Source organism: Furipterus horrens, unplaced genomic scaffold, assembly GCF_987537825.1.
Source record: "Furipterus horrens unplaced genomic scaffold, mFurHor1.1.pri manual_scaffold_10, whole genome shotgun sequence".
NCBI classification, from domain to species: domain Eukaryota; kingdom Metazoa; phylum Chordata; class Mammalia; order Chiroptera; family Furipteridae; genus Furipterus; species Furipterus horrens.
The window spans coordinates 41,622,724-41,643,880 of record NW_028327180.1 but is presented as its reverse complement, the minus strand read 5'-3'; the positions used below and the strand labels follow the sequence as shown (position 1 = coordinate 41,643,880).

Below are 21,157 nucleotides of genomic sequence, written 5' to 3'. Positions count from 1 at the left end.
TGTTGACTTGTCCTGTTCTGAAGCTTCATAAATATCTGACAGGGTTGTTATAAAATGAATTTTTAAGATAAGTGGCCATCAATTCTAGGCCCCATTTTGTAGGATTCCATTTTGGTTTCACACTATAAAATGGGGAGTTAAGATGGGTTGCTGGGACAAGAGGCTCCATTTTTTAGGATTCCATTTATAAGTGAATGGAGACCCGACTCTCAGACAAACTACAGACTTCATAAATAACTAGAGTGAAAGGCATAGTCAACATTTCTATCATGTGGAGGGTGCCAGTGTGTGCTAGTTTGTGCTGTTCTTGTCTCTTCCTCCATAGATTTATCAGCTACATGAAAGCAGGAAACAAAGCAGGAATTTTAGAGTTCATCCTCCTTGGGCTCTTGGAGGACCCAGAATAACAGGCCCTCATATTTGGGCTGTTCCTGTCCGTGTACCTGGTCACTGTGCTTGGGAACCTGTTCATTATCCTAATCATCAGCTCTGACTCCCACCTGCACACGCCCATGTACTTCCTCCTCTCCAACTTGTCTTTGGTAGACATCTGCATCAGCACCACTATAATCCCCAAGATGCCAGTGAACATCCACACAGAGAACAAAGCCATCTCCTGCATGAACTGCCTCACTCAGGTGTATTTTTTCATGCTGTTTCCTATCCTGAACACTCTACTTCTTACTGTGATGGCCTATGACTGATATGTGGCCATCTGTCAGCCTCTGCACTACACAGTCATCATGAAGCCTCGACTCTGTGACCTGCTAGTGTTTATTACTTGGTTCATTGGTGTCATGACATCCCTTCTCCATATCTCTCTGATGATGCATCTGAGTTTCTGCAGAGATCTTGAAATTCCACATTTCTTCTGTGAAGTGACACAGATCATCAAGCTGGCCTGTTCTGATACCTTCTTGAATAACATAATGATATATTTTATGACTGGTGTGCTCAGTGTTTTTCCCCTTTTGGGGATCCTTTTCTCCTATTCAAGAATTACTTCATCCATAAGGAAGATGTCCTCATTGACAGGAAAGCAAAAAGCATTTTTCACCTGTGGATGTCGTCTCTCAGTCACTTCTTTATTTTATGTGACAGGCATTGGAGCCTACTTCACTTCTGCAGTGACTCACTCTTCCCAGAAAGTCTCAGTGGCCTCAATAATGTACGCCGTGGTCACCCCCATGCTGAACCCCTTCATCTATAGCTTGAGGAACGAGAATGTGAAGGAGGCCCTGGGAAGGCTTCTCAGCAGAGCAGCTTCTTGTCTACAATAGATCCACTGGGCCTGGGACTGAGAAGTTTTGTGGATATGAGTGGCAAATTCTTTTATTCTGAATTCTTACTCTTGAATCTCTCAAACAGTCTTGTTCTTTCATTCAGTCCTTAAGGATTTATGGTTCTCTCCTAGTTTTTAACACACATTTAAGCAACTAACCTCCCAGTCATTTCTTTGATGACCTTTTTGCCCCATCTGTTGTCCAAAAATTATGTCCTCATCTTCTTTCTTACCTTCAGACTAGTGAATCTTAAACTTGGATTTGAAGCATTTACTACATCTTTGTCTCAAATGCTGGCCTAGAGTGCTTAAAGTACTGATTGTTCCCCTTAATTTATTTCTATGTGTTTGACTGTGAATTTGTGTTGTTTGTGTGTGTGTGTCACGAACAGTGGGTTTGTTTGTTTTTTTTTACTGGATAAAGCATGATTAAAATACATACCAAATTATAGTTGATGTGATATTGCTTATTATATAGTAACCCTGTTCTAACTGTTCTCTATTATTGTACATAATCTTCCGAGTAGGAAAATTTACTATCCCCATTTCAAAGGTGATGAAAATGAGACCCTAAGAAGGCTAAAAACAAAACAAAATAAAATTTCCCCGGAGTTCTAGAGGGATGAGTGACCAAGTGGCAGAAGCAGGATACAAACCTTGAACTCTAACCCTGAGCCCATAGTCTTACCTAACAGTCCTCACTGTTTTTCACATGGATTCTGAGGTTGTGTACATCTCTGTGGTAGGTTTTTCTGCTGCCCAACAATGTGTCTGATTATCCTCTCCTATTGCACACCCAAGAGAGCTGCATTTCCCTTCTCCTTGAGGTAAAGGTGGCAATATCTTCTTATCTGTCCAATAAAATATGAGTGGAACTGATGCATTCATTCTAGGCTGGTATATTTAAGAGCTGGTAAATTATTCTTTATATTCACTCTGCCTTTGATATGGTTATTGTGGAATAAGGCATCACAATATCAAAATAGTCTAGAAAGCTGGCAATACATGTAGGATTTCCCTGGGTATTTACTCAAGTCCATATATAAATAATTCTTAAATATAAAATCTCATAAATTCTGTTAGTGCCACAAATTTATAATCTCCTCTCAATGTGATATGAGATATCTGTGATATGACATGATAATCATGACCAGAATGATTTGAGGGAGTTCCTCCAGTAGCCCATTGCTACTTCATTTACCCAGAATTTGCTAGGGTTTTCTTTTTTTTTCTTTTTTGGAAGGTCTATTCCTATCTATTTTTTGGTGTCCTCAGCATCTCAACATCTTAATCCTCTCTCATGTCCAGCTTTAATAGTTCAATCAAATAGCCAAATATCTCAAGGCTTTATGTATCAGCCAGTAATGGTCATGCGTTCAGTGACCAGGACAGGTCAGATTTTCACCAGGTTACCTTGTTCACAGGAAAAATTAATATTCAAGAAAGGTTTTTTATATGGTTTAGTGCAGTATATGTAGTATAATTATGTCTCTGTCTATATATACCTACTTACCTATCTATCTACTTACCTAGCTACCTACCTATCTGTCATGTAAAATTTTCCAAAGCTGAGAGAATGGAGAAAGAGGCTGACAACTCCATCATTACATTAACAGTTTATTAAGGGAATTTATATATTGTTATATTTTAAAATACTTGTACTTTCAGAGATGAAAAGGGGACCTTTGGTTTTGTTTCTTGTCACTGTTATTTTTAGTCAGATTGCATAATGTTTAATAGTTGAACTATGGAATGTTCACTTAAAGGAGTCACAAGTCAAAATACCAATTTTGTATACTACCAGGTATGTGACCTTAGGCAAGTCACCTGACCTCCCTGGACCTCAGAACCCTCAGGGATTAGAGTCAGGATGACTCCACTAGGTAAGTCATCCAGAGTAGCAGAGATATTATTCAAGGGTGAGGGGAATTGAGAATGGATGGTAGAGGAGAAAGACACTTGAGTATTAGTTGTGGCTTTGAGTTTACCTACAGTAAGAGAAGCTATAGTTCTTCCCACTGATCCTCCTCTTTATAGTGTATCTCACACCCCTAAAACACCTGTTGAAACCATGGAAGAGCTTCTCCCAAAACTTACACAGAAAGTTGATCCAAGTAAAGGCAAAAAAATAATAATAATGTTAAAATAAACAAGTGAGCCCACATCAAATAAAAAAGTTCTGCACAGCAAAGGGAACCATCAACAAAATAGAAAAGCAACCTACCAAATGGGAGAAAATATTTACAACTCACATATCTGAGAAGGCAGTAATGTCTCTGACATTGCTCCTAGTAATATTGTTTCTGATACATCTCCTTAAAAACAAATGAAACTATATCCAACTAAAGAGTTTTTGCACATTAAAGGAATCCAGCAACAAAATGCAAAAACCTACATATTGAGATATTCACCAATGATATGCCTAATAAGAGGTTAACATCCAAAATTTATAAAGAACTTATACAGCTTAACACACACATACACACACATGGCACACACACACACAATCAGTCCAAATTAAATAATGGATAGAGTACCTAAAACATTTCTCCAAAGAGGACATATAGGTGATCAGTAGACATGAAAAGATGCTCAATATTGCTCATCATCAGAGAAATGCACATTGAAACCACAATGAGATATCACCTCACATTTGTCAGAATGTCCATTATCAATAATCAACAAACAACAGGTGTTGCCGAGAATGCGATGTAAAGGGAATCTTCATGCACTATCGATAGGAATGCAAATTATTGAAGCCACTATGGAAAACAGTATGGAATTTTCTCAAAAAATTGAAAATAAAACTACCTTATAACCTAACAATTCCATTTCTGCATATTTACATGAAGAAATCTAAAATACTAATTCAAAAAGATATATGCACCCCTATGTTCATTGCAGCATTATTTACAATAGTTAAGATATAAAAGCAACCTAAGTGACCATCAATGATTGGAGATATACACACATATGTATGTGCATATGTGTGTGTGTGTGTGTGTATGGAATATTACTCAGCCATAAAAAAAGATTGAAACCTTACCATTTACAATAACATGCATGGGTCTAGATGGTATTAAGCTAAGTGAAATAAGTCAGTCAGAGAAAGACAAATACAATATGATTTCACTTACATGTGGAATCTAAAAAACAAAATAAAGCAATAAAAAAAGCAGGAATAAACTTACAGATACAGAGGACAGACTGATGGTTGCCAGATGGGAGGGAGTTTGGGGGAGCTGGGTGAAAGAGGTGAAGGGATTAAGAAGTACAAATTGGTAATTACAAAATAGTCACATGGATGTAAAGAACAGCATAAGGATTATTGTTAATAATATTGTAGTAACTCTGTATGGTGCCAGTTTGGTGCTAGTCCATTCAGAGGGAACACTTCATAAATTATGTAAATGTCTAACCACTATGCTGTACGACTGAAACTAATATAAAATAATATTTAATGTTAATTGTAATGGCAATATAAAAAAGAATTTTAAAAGATCTCATGAGGCTAAAAAACATTGACTCAAATGCCGCTGGGGATGGACTGTGGAGAACGCCCTGCTCATGGCGCAGATCCTCCTTCAGAATAAGGGCTTATTCTCCAGGTGCAGGGAGTGCAGCCATCCGGCAGCCCTCAGCCCTCTTTGCAAACAGCCCTCAGCTACAGGGAGCTGGCTCATCCAGGAAACACCACTCGGATCTTTTCCTGTGAGGAGCAAAACTGGCCAAAGACATTTGCCATGGTCACACAATGACACTGATGACCAGGGTCAGTTACCCCTGCCAGAATGGAGACTCCTCTTCTTGGCATGAAGGACGCGAAGGGGCAGGCAGAGCTTGAAGTTCAGTGGGACTTTTGCCATGTGTCTGGAAGTGTATCTCTTCAGGAGGCAAGGCCTCTGAACCTGCAGAGGCCAGAGTTGTGCAGATCTGCAGCACAAACTTGCCAAGTGGCTCAGTGGAAGTGTCATTGGAGGGGGCCACTTCTACTTGCAATCCTTAATTTATGGACCCACATGTGCTATAAATCAAAGATACAGAACACAATAATTGTCAGTGACTTAGAGTGTATACTGTGTCCTGTGGATTATGTAATCAGCACTTCCTGTGTATTCAAGGGTCTGCACTAAATTGGTCACTCTCTTTTACACTAAACCTATTCCTATCTTCCATTAAAATTTTTCTTAAACCCTTTCATGTTCCATACTCTTTTTTAATATATATTATTTTATCTTATTGTTGTTCAATTATAGTTGTCCCAATTTTTCCCTCATTGCTCTACCCTGCCCCACCACCTGCTCCCACAATCAATCCCCACCCTGTTGTCCATGCCCATGGGTCCTTTATACTTGCTCCTTGACTAGACCTTTCCCCTTCTCTACTCCATTACTGCCTTCCCTCTCCCGTCTGGTTGCTGTCTGTTTGTTCCTTATTTCCATGTCTCTGGTTCTGTTTTGCACTTTTGTTTGTTTTGTTCATTAGGTTCCTCTTATAGGTGTGATCATATGGTATTTGTCTTTCACCACCTGGCTTATTTCACTTAGCATATTACTCTCCATTCCATCTATGGTGCTGCAAAGGGTAGGATTTCCTTCTTTCTTTCTGCTGCATAGTATTCCATTGTGTCTCTTTACACAATGCTTTACCCTTTCCTCCCATCCCCCCACATGCATTGAGGTGGCTTTTATTTGTCATCTATGTTCCCCACGACCCATTCTTCAAGCCACTCTACCTGGATTATTTCTGTCTCTGCCCCTCTATTTGGAGAAAATAAATGGAGCCCTCATTAATATCAACAGGGGATCCACGTCACCAGCAAATATAAAAAAAAGTTTCAGTCCCCATTTGGTTAGTCCTTTCAGCAGAACCAAACTATTTAACCATTTTGCTTTTCTTCTGAAAGGACTTCTTTGCCTCCGCAATGCTGTGGACACCAAGTAATTCATGAAATGCAAAAACTCTTCAAGGGAAGGACATCACAGAGAATTGCTTTCTGGCTTTGGTTCTGGAGGAAATTACACATTCCTTAGGGATACTTCATCACTTTTAAGTCAAACCAAAGAAAGAAGTGTTTCTCTTTGGAGGAAATAAATTTATCTCCACTCCCCTACCCCCCGCTCCTTGATGTAACTTATACAGGCACAAACTAAACAAATTTTTTTATTCCTTTATCTTTACATCCCATGGGACCTGAATAGTTTGGAGAGTGATAAGACAATGGAACAATTTATTTAATGAGGAGCCCTGAGAATTCAACCCTAGAGATGCTGGCAACTTGAAACTGTTCTTTTTTGCCCCTTTTCTTAATTCTCTGATCCCAGCTAAATACAAACTCAGTTGGGCTTCCTAGGCACAGACCTCGGAGATCGGAAAGCTTCAGCGATATCCTTCAGAGAGAGAGTCACTGTACTCCAGTGAGGGCTGGCAGAACGAAAAAGGAAATGAGACGACCTCTGGAACAAATAGACTGAGTCAGTCCTGTAGTACATGGCTTACAAAAATGAAGTTCCTGACTTTTGAATGTACTTTAGTTTCCACTGAAACTTGTCTTTTGCAGCTTATGTTCTCTTTCCTTCTCTCTTTTTGCAATCTAGAGCCTCTCTATTGTAAGAACTCTTTTCCAGAGACTCTCCGCTCTGCAGTCTACTATGCATGAGGTATTGTCTATTTTGTTCCTAATGTGATTGTCTCTTTATTATATTCCCTATTTTGCAGCAGATTTGACTCATTGATAGAACTTAATAGCTTTATGTTGATGTGATTGTTGTTTCACCTTAGTGTCCACAATATTATCTACAAATAATATAGTTATTTCTGACGTTCAGTACTCAGACTAATTTACTTTCCTCACCTTGCCAGTCTCTTTAAATGTTCAGCATAATATCAAGTGATTGAAGTTGGAGTTGACTGTGTGGGTCTCTTCATTAATTTAACACAAATATTTTAGTGAGTTAATGCAGAATATTCTGTTGTCTGTAGCTTTAAAACAACTGTTCCTTATTGAATTAGGAAATTGCCATTGGTTTCCTCATTTAGCAAGAAGAAACCAATGAAGTTGAAGATTTCTTTTTTGTGTTATAGTTGACACTTTTGGTCTCAATCTTTATTATACATTTGATATTTGTGTATGTTTAGCAACTACTATGTGCTAGGCACCAAATAAGTCTCTGGAATGACAATGGTGAACAAAAACAGTTATAACTTCTAACCCACAAGTGAACATAAAACTACCAACATGAGAGTACTTTAAGGAATATTACAGGATGCTCAGACTGTGGGCCTCACACTCTCTGTCCCTCCTGGTGCCAATTATCTGTTTTCTATCTCACTGGTCTCTGAAATCCCTTCTGCTCCCATCCTCACTGACCCATGTGCAACTGGAAATTCTGTTCTCTTAGCCCTAAATGTTTGACCTTTTAAAATTTCTACTAATTCACAGTTACCCATCCTTCCCCTCACAGCTCAAACATTCATATTTCAGAGAAGCCTTTTTGACTCACCTTTCAAGACCAAATGGAGCCTCAATGATTTTTTTCTCTCCTTAATTAATTAGCATTCTCTAGAAATCACTAATAGTGAAACATTTTTTATCATTGAGAATGTAAATATTTATTTCCTTTCTTTTTTAAAATTATATTTGTTGGGCTAACATTGGTCAATAACATTGTATAAGTTTTAGGTGTACAAATTTATAATACATTGCCTGTATATTGCATTGTGTGCTCACCACCCAAAGTCTAGTCTCCTTCCATTACCGTATATTTGACCCCTTTTACTTTCTCTATCCTTCCCCCAACCTTCTTCCCCTCTGATAACCACCACACTGTTGTCTATGTCTGAGAGTTTGTTTTGTTTGTTCATTTGTTGATTGCTGTTTTATATCCCACCTGACTTAGTTCACGTAGCATGATTACTCTCAAGATCCATCCATTTTGTCACAAATGGCAGTATTTCGTCTTTTTTATGACTGAACAGTATTCCATAGTATATATGTATCACATCTTTATCCAACCATCTGTCAAAGGACACTTAGATTGTTTCCATGTCTTGGTTATTCTGAATAATGCTGCAATAAACATAAAGGTACATACATATATCTTTATGAATAAGGGTTTTCAATATCAGGAAGATACCCAGAAGAGGGATTGATGGGTGATATAGTAACTCTATTCTTAATATTTTGAGGAACTTCCATACTATTTCCCATAGAGGCTGTACCAATTTTCATTCCCTCAAGGGTTTTCTTTTCTTTACATCCTCTCCAACACTTATTTCTTGCCTTATTGATAATAGCCATTCCAACAGGTGTGAAATGGTATCTCATTGTGGTTTTGATTTGCATTTCTCTTATAGCTAGGGAAGTTGAGCATCTTTTCATGTGTCTATTAGCCATCTGTATGTCTTCTTGGGAAAAGTGTTGAGGTCTTCTGCCCATTTTTTAATTGAACTGTTTTTGTTGTTGTTCAGTTATATGAGTTCTTTATATATTTTGGATATTAGCCCCTTATTGAAGGTATTTTTTTGCAAATATCTTCCCCTATTAAGCTGGTTGCTTTTTTATTTTCAGATCTTAAATTTGCCTTTCAACTTTTAGGATGAGTTCATGTATAGACACTTTGAATATTTTAAAATAAGATCTATTAATTTCTTTTCAGTTCATGCCACTGATTTTAGTACCACACATCTCCCCTTGAGAGCATGCTTACATGAGCACATGCACTCACACATGCTTTGTATTTTATTTTACTGCTAGTGGGCTTTTGTTCCCCCTTCCTCCCTATTATCTATGAGTCCATGAGTCCATATGCATTTTCCCTTCTCTTGGAAGAATCTACTTGGCAAGAAGTCTCTGAAAGAGGGAGCCATAAGGATCTTCATTAATTAGAAGTGCTGCATAGTGATTATATATATATATATAACAGACCTGTTGTGTTTATAATGTTGGCTGCCCTAGTTTAAGAGGAATACTAAAAATGACAGTTGTGCAAGACATATTTGTTGTGATAGTAAGAACAGAAGTTCACTTTTGTCAAGTATTCACTGTATGTCACAGGAACTAAACTACAAAAATTATACACATTGTCTCATTTAATGACTCATCTGTCCTACAATGTAGGGAATAAGTTACTACTGCCATTGTGGAGGTGAAGTTTCTGCTGCTAAGAGAGATTACAGTAGTCTCTTTCTATATCGTGATTCACTTACCACAGCCTCACTGTATCACGGGTTTTTAAAACATATTATATTTAATTATTTATTGCAGATTTTTCACTGTATCGTGGGATTTTGCAGTACTGTATACGTATGTTGTTAAAGTTGCATAGGTTTAAGAGTGTAGAATAACTGTAAGGTTCCTACTTCACGGGAGGGTCTGGAATGTAATACCCAGGATAAGTGAGGGAATACTGTACATAACTTTGTCAAGATCACAGAGATGTAAAATGGTAGAGCAAATTCTTTCCAGGAAGTCTAACACAAGATCTTATTTTCTAAATCACAGCTCTAAACTGTCCTTTGCAAGAGTTATATATCAAAAATAATTGTAATGAAAAAGGATAGATTAATGGTCATAATAATAGCTCTGATTTATTGAGATCTTACTGTGATTATAGGCATTTTTAGGCCTCACAGAGATGGTAATAGCAATAAGCACATTTCTAGAAAGAAACACAAGAAGGCACATGGAGAGTTAACTGTGGCATTAATGTAAAGCACCAGGTCATGGAATTAAGTTTGTCTGAGTTGAAAATACATATTTTAATCGCTATTATGAAATCAAAGAAGTATGGAGATTATCAGTTATTTTTGGAAAGCTCATATGAAAGAAGAAATTGGTTTATGTCTGTAGATTCAGATAAGAGTAAAAGGTAAAAAGAGAGAGCAAGATTTCTGCTAAATTAAAGAAAGCCTGAGTAATTACATGATTTAAAATAAAACTGGGCTACCACTTTTATAAGTGAATCACTGACATTGGAATGACTACTAGATCATGGAAGATGTCCATGCAAAAGTGGACTCAAAGGTGATGACTAGCTGATCTGCCAGTTGGCTGTTCATTGAACGTTGCTTTTGCCTCCTTCTCCAGCAGACACACCAGCAGCATGGAAGCAGAAAACCACACAGAAGCATCAGAATTCCTCCTCCTGGGTCTCTCCAAGAATCCTGATCTACAGCCCTTCCTCTTTGGCATGTTACTGTCCATGTACCTGGTCACTGTGCTTGGGAACCTGCTCATCATCCTGGCCATCAGCTCAGACTCTCACCTCCACACCCCCATGTACTTCTTTCTCTCTAACCTTTTCTTGGTAGACATCTGTTTCACCTCCACCACCATCCCGAAGATGCTGGTGAACATCCAGGCACAGAGAAAAGACATCTCCTATATCAGTTGTCTCATTCAGGTGTATTTTTTCATGGTTTTTATATGTATGGACAATTTGCTCCTAACTGTGATGGCCTATGACCGGTATGTGGCCATCTGCCACCCCCTGCACTACATGGTCATCATGAACCCACGCCTGTGTGGCCTGCTGGTTCTGTTGTGTTGGTTCATCATATTCTGGGTCTCCCTGGTTCACATTCTGCTGATGAGGCGGCTGACCTTCTGTGCGGGAACTGAAATCCCACACTTCTTCTGTGAACAGGCTCAGATTCTCAAGGTAGCCTGCTCAGATACCCTTGTTAATCACATCTTCTTTTACTTGACGATTGCCCTACTGGGTGTGATTCCTCTCACTGGAATTCTCTATTCTTACTCTCAGATTGTCTACTCTTTAATGAAAATGTCCTCTGCAGGGGGGAAATATAAAGCATTTTCCACCTGTGGGTCTCACCTCTGTGTGGTCTCCTTGTTCTATGGGACAGGGCTGGGCGTCTATCTCAATTCTTCTCAGTCCCATTCTTCCCTACAAAACTCAGTGGCCTCAATGATGTACACCGTGGTCACTCCCATGCTGAACCCCTTCATCTACAGCCTGAGGAACAAGGATGTGAAGGGGGCCCTGAGAAGGCTCCTCAACTTGGCAGCACCTTATCTGTGATGGGTCACTGGACCCAGAATCGAGTGTACCTTGTGGGCCCCAAAGGAAAATGTTGCAAATTTAAATATTCTGGTTCTTATCTCTCTCAAAAGACATTATTGATGTCTTCTATTTCCAAAGCACATAGGATTTCACTTTGGTTTTGTATCAATTTCTTCTCAGAAATTCCTTTTTGACTAACTATAACTTTAAAGCACTTGTCATTATCAAGTGCTGACATAGTTTTGCAAAACGTTGTCCTCCTGCATTGCTGACCTTCACCTTCATTTGGTTGTGTGCTTCTCTTTTCCAGAAGAAATGGACTGAAATCACACAGTAATCAGAACAAAGTGCTTATAATATCAGGACTCTACATGTTCTTCACATGAATGACTTAATTTCATCTTAAAAATATTTCTTTGAGATATTTTCTCTCATTCAGGTGCTCCTATGTTGGGTGTATAAATGTTTTCAAAGGTTATATCCTCTTGTGAGACTGTTCTGTTTATCATTATGTAGTGTCTTTCTTTGTTTGATACTGTAGCCTTTGTTTAAGGCGCCAAATAAGGGTCACTGGGCTTTCCCAGGATTTGTTGTTCAATGTCCTAGAACAGTCTTTCCTCAAACATCTGATCCCTTGGCTTGCTTTTAAAAGTGGATTCTCAGGATCCATCAATTCAATGTCAAGGTATATCCCCCAAAGAATTACAAGTAGAAACTCAAATAGATTCTTGACCAGGTTTCATCGGAGCAATAGCCAAAATATGGAAACAGTCCAAGTGTTCATCAACAGATGAATGGATAAACAAAACAATGTGTATGCAAAGGAACACTATGCAGCCTCTTTGAAGGAATGAAATTCTGATGCATGTGATGAAACATTATACTAAGAGTGATGAGCCAGACACAAAACAATAAGTGTTGTATGAGTACACTTATTGAAGGTACTTAAAATAAGCAAAATCACTGAGACTGAAAGTAGAGTAGAAGTTTCCAGGGGATGGGGAAGGGAATAATGGGAGATGTTGTGGAATGGGTATAGAGCATCTGTTTGGGATGATGAGAAAGGTCTGAAAATGAATAGTGGTTGTGGTTCCATGATATTGTGAATATACTTAATGCCACAAAACTGTACTTTTAAAAATGCTTAAAATTGCATCTATATGTGTGTGTGTGTGTGTATATAAAAATATATATATCCATTAAAATAAAAATAAAATAAAGAAAATTATTGCAATTTTCTTTTAAATGTAGATTTTCAGGCTCTCCCACTAGAGATGTTGACTAGATGAGCCTAGGACAAGTATAAGTGTGGGAAGATGTATATGAATAAAAGCCGCAGTTGATAGTTTTGAAAAAGTTAAAATTATGAAACATTGCCTCAGGGCAGTGGGTCTCCATAGACTGTCAAAGGGGCCAGCAGAACTTAAAATGTGTGAAATTCTAAATTATCAGATCCAAACTCAGGTCTACATAGGCAGAAAGTGGGGAATGGAACTCTGAAACCTGTTCTAACACATCCTTGAGGACATCTTGGTGCACACTCAAGTTTGAGAACCATTCCCTTAGTGAAACCTGGGACTCTTTGCTTCACAGTCATTGATCCAATGAGGAAACTACAAGTCAGGAAATGATAACTTTGTTCCTGAGAGGAGACCCAAGGAAGACTAGAGTGCTTCTTCCCAGAGGAAAGGGATCCAGGAGAAAAAAATCATAGTTGGTTCCATTGTTAGTCTCCCAGAGATAAGGAATTGCAAGACAGAACCTTTCCTTTGTGACCCTGCCCCTGAGGAGTCACCTGACCAGGGAATAAGACTCATTGATCAATTTATCTAACAAATTTCAAAGGAGATTCTGTCCCCAGGGTCCATAACCTATAACATATCAACTTAAAATCACCAAGCCCCTTATGTGCCAGAACCAAGACACACCTGCCTTCTCAGCAGATATAGCCAGCCCTATCCCACATACTGGCTCTGTATCCTCACTGTCACGGAGGGCCTACCTTCTTTTTTCATCATCCACCTTCCATGAAATAACAAGATTCACACTGTCAAGCCTCCAGAGCCCAGTAAGTGTTGTAGGAAATAAGAAAAAGTGGTGGAGTGAATAGGGTATAGACAATTGTTAAACACAGGGCAGGGGACACCCTATGCTGTCTATGGAGAATGAGCTAGACCTCTTCTTTGAAGTTTCCATTGCATGTTGAGATTTTACTTTATTTATATGTTATTTGGTTAGATTGTCGAAGAAAATTATGGAAGTGGGGAGGAAGAAGCTAAAGCCCCAGTGCCCTCTGACCCCATGGCACCTCTGAGAACCACACTCTGTAGGGGTATAGTTATTAGCCTTTGCTGTGCAAACGGATGCCCCAGGCGCTGGTAGAGCTTTAAGTCCTTTACTGTTAAGTCCTGATCTCTTCCTGTTCTTTTCCATTGTTACCTGGCCCAAGAGCTCTGGAGCCTCCATTTCACTCAGCCTCGACAAATCTTCCGTAATGCTTTGCTATCCTCACATATTTGAGAACATCTTCATTTCTCAAACAGGATCTGTCCTTCCCCTCCTTCTGCACCCTTATCCATGGCTCTTATTAGGGACCTTCAAGTGGGAAGCATCTGAGGACCCTGGTATATAGGGCCACAGTATATAAGGACTTTAAATCCACCTTTTATGCCAGACACCAGGGAAAATTGTGATACAACTCATGTCCCTCCTTTGGCTGCAGTTTCTCCACAGACATATTTCGTATCCATTTTTCTTTTCAAGGCCCAAGGGATGTTGTCACCTCTGCAACCTAATTCTTCACCATCCCCATCTCCCACTGTGTGCTTCAGCTAATGGCCAAAAGCACTCTGTCCCATGCTGCTGCTTGCTCATGGCCTTTTCTCCTGCTCTCTTCTCAGCCAGCAAAGCACCTATTCAGTAGTCCACCTGTGTAACCTCTTGCTCAGGGACCTCTTCCCTCAGGAAGTCTTGACTCCATCACTCCAGGCTGCTTTTGGGATTCCTCTCAATATCCCACTCTCCTGACGGCCTTTATCTTACCAGTTAAGTCACTGTATTACAATGACCTGTTTGTGCACCCACCTCTGAAAGGTGGGCTCCCTGAGGATGAAAACCATACCCAATAGCTGACACTTAACCTGTCCCGAGGAAGTCCTTTTTGCTGCGTGGCTTCCAGGACTTCTTCATTAGTTTCTCTCCCTCATTTCCAATATTTTCTCATTGAGTATTTTTCAATGTCTCAATCTTTTTATTTAGCTTGAGGAAGCAATATTTGACAACCCTACACATAAAACCATCTCCTACTGTCATCAAACACATTTACTTCTTAAACCTGGAAGGTTTGCAATGTCTCTGCATCTCTTCCTCAGAGGAAGCAATATGCATCTGAGAATATATTCCAGCTTCATGGGCCACCCGTTCCCTAACCATTCCTCTAAGCAGCAAAGACCATGAAAATTATTTTAATACTGTCCTCCATGGTGCTCATGAAATACACTAAGTCCTCCCTTACTGTCTTCAATAGGTTCTTGGAACTGGGAAATAACATATAACAGAGCATTTTAACCATAAGCTATCTACTATATACAAATAAGTGTAAATTCCTATGGCATTGAATTTAAAAAATGTTAACAACATTGGATAGAACAATGTAACCTTGTTGAATGAAACAGTGTTACTTAAGGACCTGCTGAACTTGTAAGAAGGGAGAAATTGCACCAGGATGTTTGCATATCAGCCCAAAAGGATGAGAGTCAGACATGAGGAGGTGCTTAAAGTTGCCCTGGGAAGATGGAGGGAGGGAGCATTTGTCCAGAGTCTGCCTGTCTGTAGCCCTTTCCTTTCCAGGTCTTGCAGGTCCTAGAACAAGAGGGGGGAAAATGGGTATCTTTATTCACTTTCCTGTTATTGCTCCTGGAAAATGGATCTTCACATGTTTGAGGAGAGAACACAAAGGAGGCAGTGTCTCCTCATACAGGGAAGAAGAGTGTTTAGCAGTTTCACGTGCAAGTAAAAGACTGAGCATATGAATGTTGAGGGACTTCCAGGAAGGGAATTAAAAGATGATGAATGTCCTCATTTATAATCCCAGGGAAATAACTGTGATAACTAATCCTTTGAGAAATTGTTTGTACACTTGTCATTTCCCTCTATAGTCTCTCAGTCATCTTCTGTTTGTGTCTTGGATAATTGGAACAGAAAGTTAGGAATGTAGGTGTAGGTACTTCAGACAAAGGCTGTGAAGAAGCTGTTGCTGGTGCTACTACAGGTAAAAATCCCAGGTGAGATACAAGAACAAGAGAAATAAGCTAAATTGTTGGGACCTGATAAGGGTCAACATTGGGAATGAGTGTTGCCCAGGGTTGAGAAGAGGACATGACTATTTAATGAGCAGCAACTTTATATTCTTTTTCTGTCTCCTTTTTTCTCTTTTCTCCAGCAACATCTTCATTATATCCTCTCTCCATACAGTAACCTCCTTGAGGGTTGGAAGTGCTATAGGTTTTGCAGTAATGGACACCCTGGGACTATATGATGAGCTGCAGGAATGAAATAGCATTGGTTTGTAGGCTCATCCATTTATTAATTCTAACACCAAACCAACATGAAGAGAGTTCCCTTTTCATTAAGACCTCAACTAGTATTGAGAAGTGAGGCAGTTGGGAATTACCTAAGCAGGCGAGAGCCTTTGTTATGTATATACGACAGGTGGGAATGAAGAGAAGAGAGCAGAGAGAGGTTTAGGCAGAGGGAGAGGGACTTGACAAGTTGCAGAGACATTAGGCAGTATGGCCCATCTAGGCAAAGAATAGACTTTTAGAATGATTGTAATTTAGGATAAAAATTGAGAAGTGATGAGAAATAAGGCTGGGGGTCAGAGTGGAGCCACCATACACCAAGGACTCTGGATGTTTTCAGCAGGTGGCACAAAAGCTTCAAAATCTAGGCAGCAGAGTCGATTTCCAATTTGGAAGTCTCACACCAATGGCTGTGTGGAGGAATCAAAGGTGAAACTGGAGGCCAGGAAGGAAGTTCATGTAACAGACTGGTAAGAAATGAAATTGTTCCTTCTTTTCTAATTTAGTTGATGCTGTTACCACACACAGCACACTCCAGGGAATATCCAGAATCTCAGGCATCTCCCACATACTCTCTCCCCTTCTGCTCAATTAAAAAAAAGTCCAGTGCAAGACAGCAAGCCATACTTATTGAAAGTCAAGAGAATTTTTTAAAGCTACCATGCTTTAGAAATGTGTCATGACTATTTTCTTAGAATGTCTTTCAAATGATCAGAAACACCCAAGACTATTGCAAACTTCCCCTGCTTCAATGGGTCAGAACAAAGATATCCATCCAGTCCTAGACAAATTGGATATGATATGGCCATTTTTATCATTCCAGAGACACTCTCAGCTTTGAGAGTTTAATTGAGATATAATTGACATGTAACTTTATATGGGTTTCAGGTGAACAGCATACTGATTCAATATTTGAATGTATTTCAAAATGATCTTCCCAATAAATCTAGTTAACATCTTTCACCACGCATACTTACAGAGATTTTTCTTGTAATGAGAACTTTTAAGGTCTACTCTCTTAGTAACTTTCAAAAATGCAATACAGTATTTACTGTAGTTACCATATCATATATTACATCTGCATGATTTATTTTATAACTGGAAGTTTGTACCTTTTGATCCCCTGCCCTCCCCTGCCACTTTGGTTTTATACCCAAGAAGACTGGCAGTGATGACAGCCAACAGTGGTCTCTTTGTTGTTAGGGGCATTACCGAATAGCAAGTATAGAAAATACTTATAACAAGAAAAAAATAGAACACTGAAGATCATTGTTTAAGTTTATGCTATTCCTTGTCCTGGTTATAGGACCCATTCCTCTGTGTCTGGTTACAGGACCCTAAGCACCTGGGATAAAGGGAGTAGGAAGTAGGTGGGCTGTGAATGAGTGATCCTGTGTTCCCAGCCTCATTCTAAGCCTCACCGTAATGTGCGTGCCAAATCCAACTCTCATCCTTTAGGTTTATATGCTAAAATTCTGCATAATTTCTCTTCTCCCAGTATTTAATGAATAGCATAGACAACATGACTCAAAATTCTCGTTGTGACATTTATATTAGTATATTAGAGTATGAAATAATTTAAGCCTTGATCTCAGATCTTGCCATGGACATTTTAACCAACCCTTAACTTCACAGATAAAAAGTACTTGGTCAAGTGGCATATGTCCAGGAAGCATCTGGCCCTGTTCCTACAATGTGTTGCTGGTCCTTGGTACATTAAGACTTAAGCATTGGTGAATGTGGTTTATTATTTGGTGAAATTTTTCCTTTATCTCTCTTTTTTTCCTTGAAAAGTAAACCTAAATTCTACTGCTCCTTCAATACTCTGTCCAGATATTTGAGATATTAACTCAAATCTTCTCACCTCTAAGACATGATTGTCTGACCTTTTGTTAGTCCCAGAGAAGGCAGATAACTCAGATCAAGTTACTGAATTTCATCAGACTTTGTGTTTCATTTTTGTGTTAGAGTGAGTACAAACCATTTTATCTATAAGGTTCAAAGTTGCTCTTAGCTGTTTAGAAATAATTCTAAACTAGAGATAAAGAAGGTCATGAGTGTCTCAGAGGACAATAAGCAAGGGTTGATCAATAATATGAAATGTTGCATGTAACAAAGAAAATAATATAGAATTCCTAAATTTTATAGTTTAGGCTTTTATTCCCAGTCATTTACTTCAAGACATTTAAAAAGTAGAGATAATCTAGGTCTATCTGGAACCACTCCCAGGTCTGGCTGCCTGCTGCAACAATAGCCAAAGTCATGAGACAGGTGCTGGTGAAAAGGAAAGAGGTTTATTCAAGTGTGACCACATGAGAAGATGTGGGTCTCTAGTCCCAAAGTCAATCTTAACATCTCAGTGCAGACAAAGGTTTTTATAAGGAAAGAGAGGTAAATCAGAACAAAGAGATCGGGGAAGTGTTGTTGACATGCAGACAGTGTCATTGGTGGTCCTGATGTGGATTTTTATGATCAGCGTCGTTGATTGGCCATCTGGTTTTTTTCAGTTGCATTCCTGTGACTGGGAAGTTGGCATTAGCTGGGGCCTTGAGGTAAAGCTGCTCCTTAGATTCACACAGAAACTGAAAGTACTGAACTGTAAAATATACTAAAAAAATGCTTTTAACTTGCAAGCTCTAACTTTCAGAAAAAAATCAGGTTAGAGTAACATGATGGGTTTAACATTTACTAAGATTAATATGAGTAGCTTTATATAAGTATAATGTATTCATTCCCCACTTCATGTCCAGTGTCTATTTCATGCCATGTTTCTTCCTCAATCATCTAGGTGATGTGTCAGCAACATGGAAACCGGAAATCAAACAAGAGTTTCAGATTTTATACTTCTGGGATTTTCCCAAAACTCAGAGCACCAAACCACCTTATTCTGTCTGTTTCTGTTCATATACCTGGTCACCATGCTTGGGAACCTGCTCATCATCCTTGCTGTCAGCTCTGACACCCACCTGCACACCCCCATGTACTTCTTCCTCTCCAACCTGTCCTTGGCTGACATTGGTTTCATCTCTACCACCATCCCAAAGATGCTGGTGAACATTCAAACACAGAGTAAATCCATCACCTATGCAGACTGCATCACACAGGTGTGTTTTTTTAATATTTTTGGAGGTATGGATGCTTTTCTCCTCACAATGATGGCCTATGACCGGTTCGTGGCCATTTGTCACCCCTTATACTACCCAGTCATCATGAATCCCCACCTCTGTGGTCTGCTGGTCCTTGTGTCCTGGTTTATCAGCTTAACACACTCCCTGATCCAGAGTCTGTTGGTGTTGCGGCTGTCTTTCTGTACCAACTGGGTGATTTCACACTTTTACTGTGAACTTGCTCAGGTCCTCATGCTTGCCTGTTCAGACACACTCATCAATCACATCCTGCTCTATATGGTGACTGCCCTTCTTGGCATTGTTCCCTTCTCGGGGATTTTTTTCTCCTATATTCGAATTCTCTCCTCAATCCTGAGACTCCCATCAGCAGATGGGAAATACAAAGCATTTTCTACGTGTGGGTCTCATCTGTCCACAGTTTCTTTATTCTATGGCACAGGCCTTGGTGTATATCTCAGTTCTGATGCACCTTCCCGGAGGGGCATGATAGCCTCGGTGATGTACACTGTGGTCACCCCCATGCTGAACCCCTTCATCTACAGCCTGAGGAACAGGGACATTAAGAGGGCTCTACAAAAAGTTCTTGGGAGAACACTCTGTGTTTAGTAATGGGAATGCTCAGTTTGGTATTTTAAGCTGAAAATGGTAACAACAGTTGGCTAAAGAAATCCTACCTTTTCACCACACTTGAATTTTGCTCGTCATCTATTCTCTGTGACTGGTTACAATGGCTTTTTAAGCACTTTTCTTAACCTTTTGTGGTGACTCCTCTGTCATTCTCAGCTCTACTGTCCTCACACCTTCCTTTATTATGCATTACTTCACCTCACCTTGGATGTCCAGCCCTGCAGGTCAATACCAGCCATTTCAGAAACTGACTTGGAACAGTTGAATAAGAATTATGACATAGCGCAACTTATTGAGAATGATTGTTAGTTCTCACCAAAGTCACTTATTCAACAATATTTATTGAGCATTCTGGTGGGTCATCCTGTTGTAGGTGTCTGGAATACAGCAGTGAATAAAAAGAGCTTTGGCCTTATATAGCTTAAGTCCTGCATCTCAGAGTTTATCATATGGCATGATATGAGGGGAGTCCCCCCAGAAAAACTGGAATTATCTTCTGGAGGGTTGGCTATTTGTAGTGAAGTCTTACCCCACTGGAGGGGTGTTCTAGGAACCCACCAGTGTCAGTGTACCAGCTGGCATTGTTCTGACAGGCTGCGTTCAGCTTCAGCAAAATTTTTAAAAGACTCTTTCAATGCTTTTGCCCATTTTGTGATGGGTGACTTACACTTGCCCGCACCGCGTTCAGTGTTCAGCAGTTTTTGATCTAGAACAGCATGACTCCCATGCCCCACCCTTTCTATTCACACGATCTCACCCTGAGGGACTTTTCTTTGATTCCCTGGATGAAAAAAGTCCTCAAAGGGAAACATTTTGCCCATGTGGAAGAGGTGAAACAAAAAACAGGAGAAGCACTAAATTGCATCAAAATTGACTAGCTCAAAAATGGTTTTGAGAGACTTCCAGCCAAGATGGAGGCCTAGACAGACACACTATGTCTCCCTCCACAACTAAGAAGAAATACAACTACCACAAAACTAGAGACAACCAAAAGTTCCAGAAAACTGAGCTTCATGGAAGTCCAGCAAACAAAGATAAAGAAGAAATGCTCATCCAAACAGGTAGGAGGGGTGGAGCCGGTGCGGAGCCAGGGCAGAGAGGATGCAGTGCAGTGATGGCAGCAGCAGCGTGCTGGCAGAAAGTGCAGTCATACGTTTTAATAAGTCAAAAAGGACACCTGGGGAGCACTGCCAACACCAGATGAGACCACATAGCTCTGAGTTCCAGCACTAGGGAAAATAAAGCCTCATTGCTTCTGACTGTGCAAACCAGTGGGGGTTGGGGTGGAGGCAGAAACTGCTGGCCTCTCAGTGGAGTTCACTTGTTTAAAGAGCCCCCATGGTCCTAGAACATCTGCACACTCACCCACTCTGTGAAAGACATCCAGGGCAACAGCTAGAGAGGTGCCAGTCCCATATGGAAGTGGGAGAAGTGCCTGGAAAAGGGATGAGTGCTGAGCAAGTGGCATTGTTCTCTCTCAGACCCCTCCTCCACATACAGCACCACAACGTGGTG

The 21,157-nt window shown here is 39.8% G+C and overlaps 3 protein-coding genes across 3 annotated transcripts; all 3 read left to right on the top strand.

Moving 5' to 3' along the window:
• The first annotated feature begins 269 nt into the window (after positions 1-269).
• On the top strand, positions 270-1,280 carry LOC149999783 (olfactory receptor 7D2-like). The gene is given in 1 exon segment (XM_090290184.1): positions 270-1,280. A coding segment is annotated over 1 exon segment (1,011 nt).
• A 9,106-nt stretch (positions 1,281-10,386) lies between these two features.
• LOC149999782 (olfactory receptor 7D4-like) lies at positions 10,387-11,325 on the top strand. Its single transcript, XM_090288782.1, has one exon. The coding sequence runs from the start codon at positions 10,387-10,389 to the stop codon at positions 11,323-11,325; it is 939 nt and encodes a 312-aa protein (XP_090144908.1).
• Positions 11,326-18,691: 7,366 nt separating this feature from the next.
• On the top strand, positions 18,692-19,621 carry LOC149999781 (olfactory receptor 7C1-like). Its single transcript, XM_090288780.1, has one exon. The coding sequence runs from the start codon at positions 18,692-18,694 to the stop codon at positions 19,619-19,621; it is 930 nt and encodes a 309-aa protein (XP_090144906.1).
• The last annotated feature ends 1,536 nt before the right edge of the window (positions 19,622-21,157 follow it).

Excerpts from the sequence above, each read along its gene's own strand:
- LOC149999782 (XM_090288782.1), top strand. The coding sequence starts at position 10,387 with ATGGAAGCAGAAAACCACACAGAAGCATCAGAATTCCTCCTCCTGGGT.
- LOC149999781 (XM_090288780.1), top strand. The coding sequence starts at position 18,692 with ATGGAAACCGGAAATCAAACAAGAGTTTCAGATTTTATACTTCTGGGA.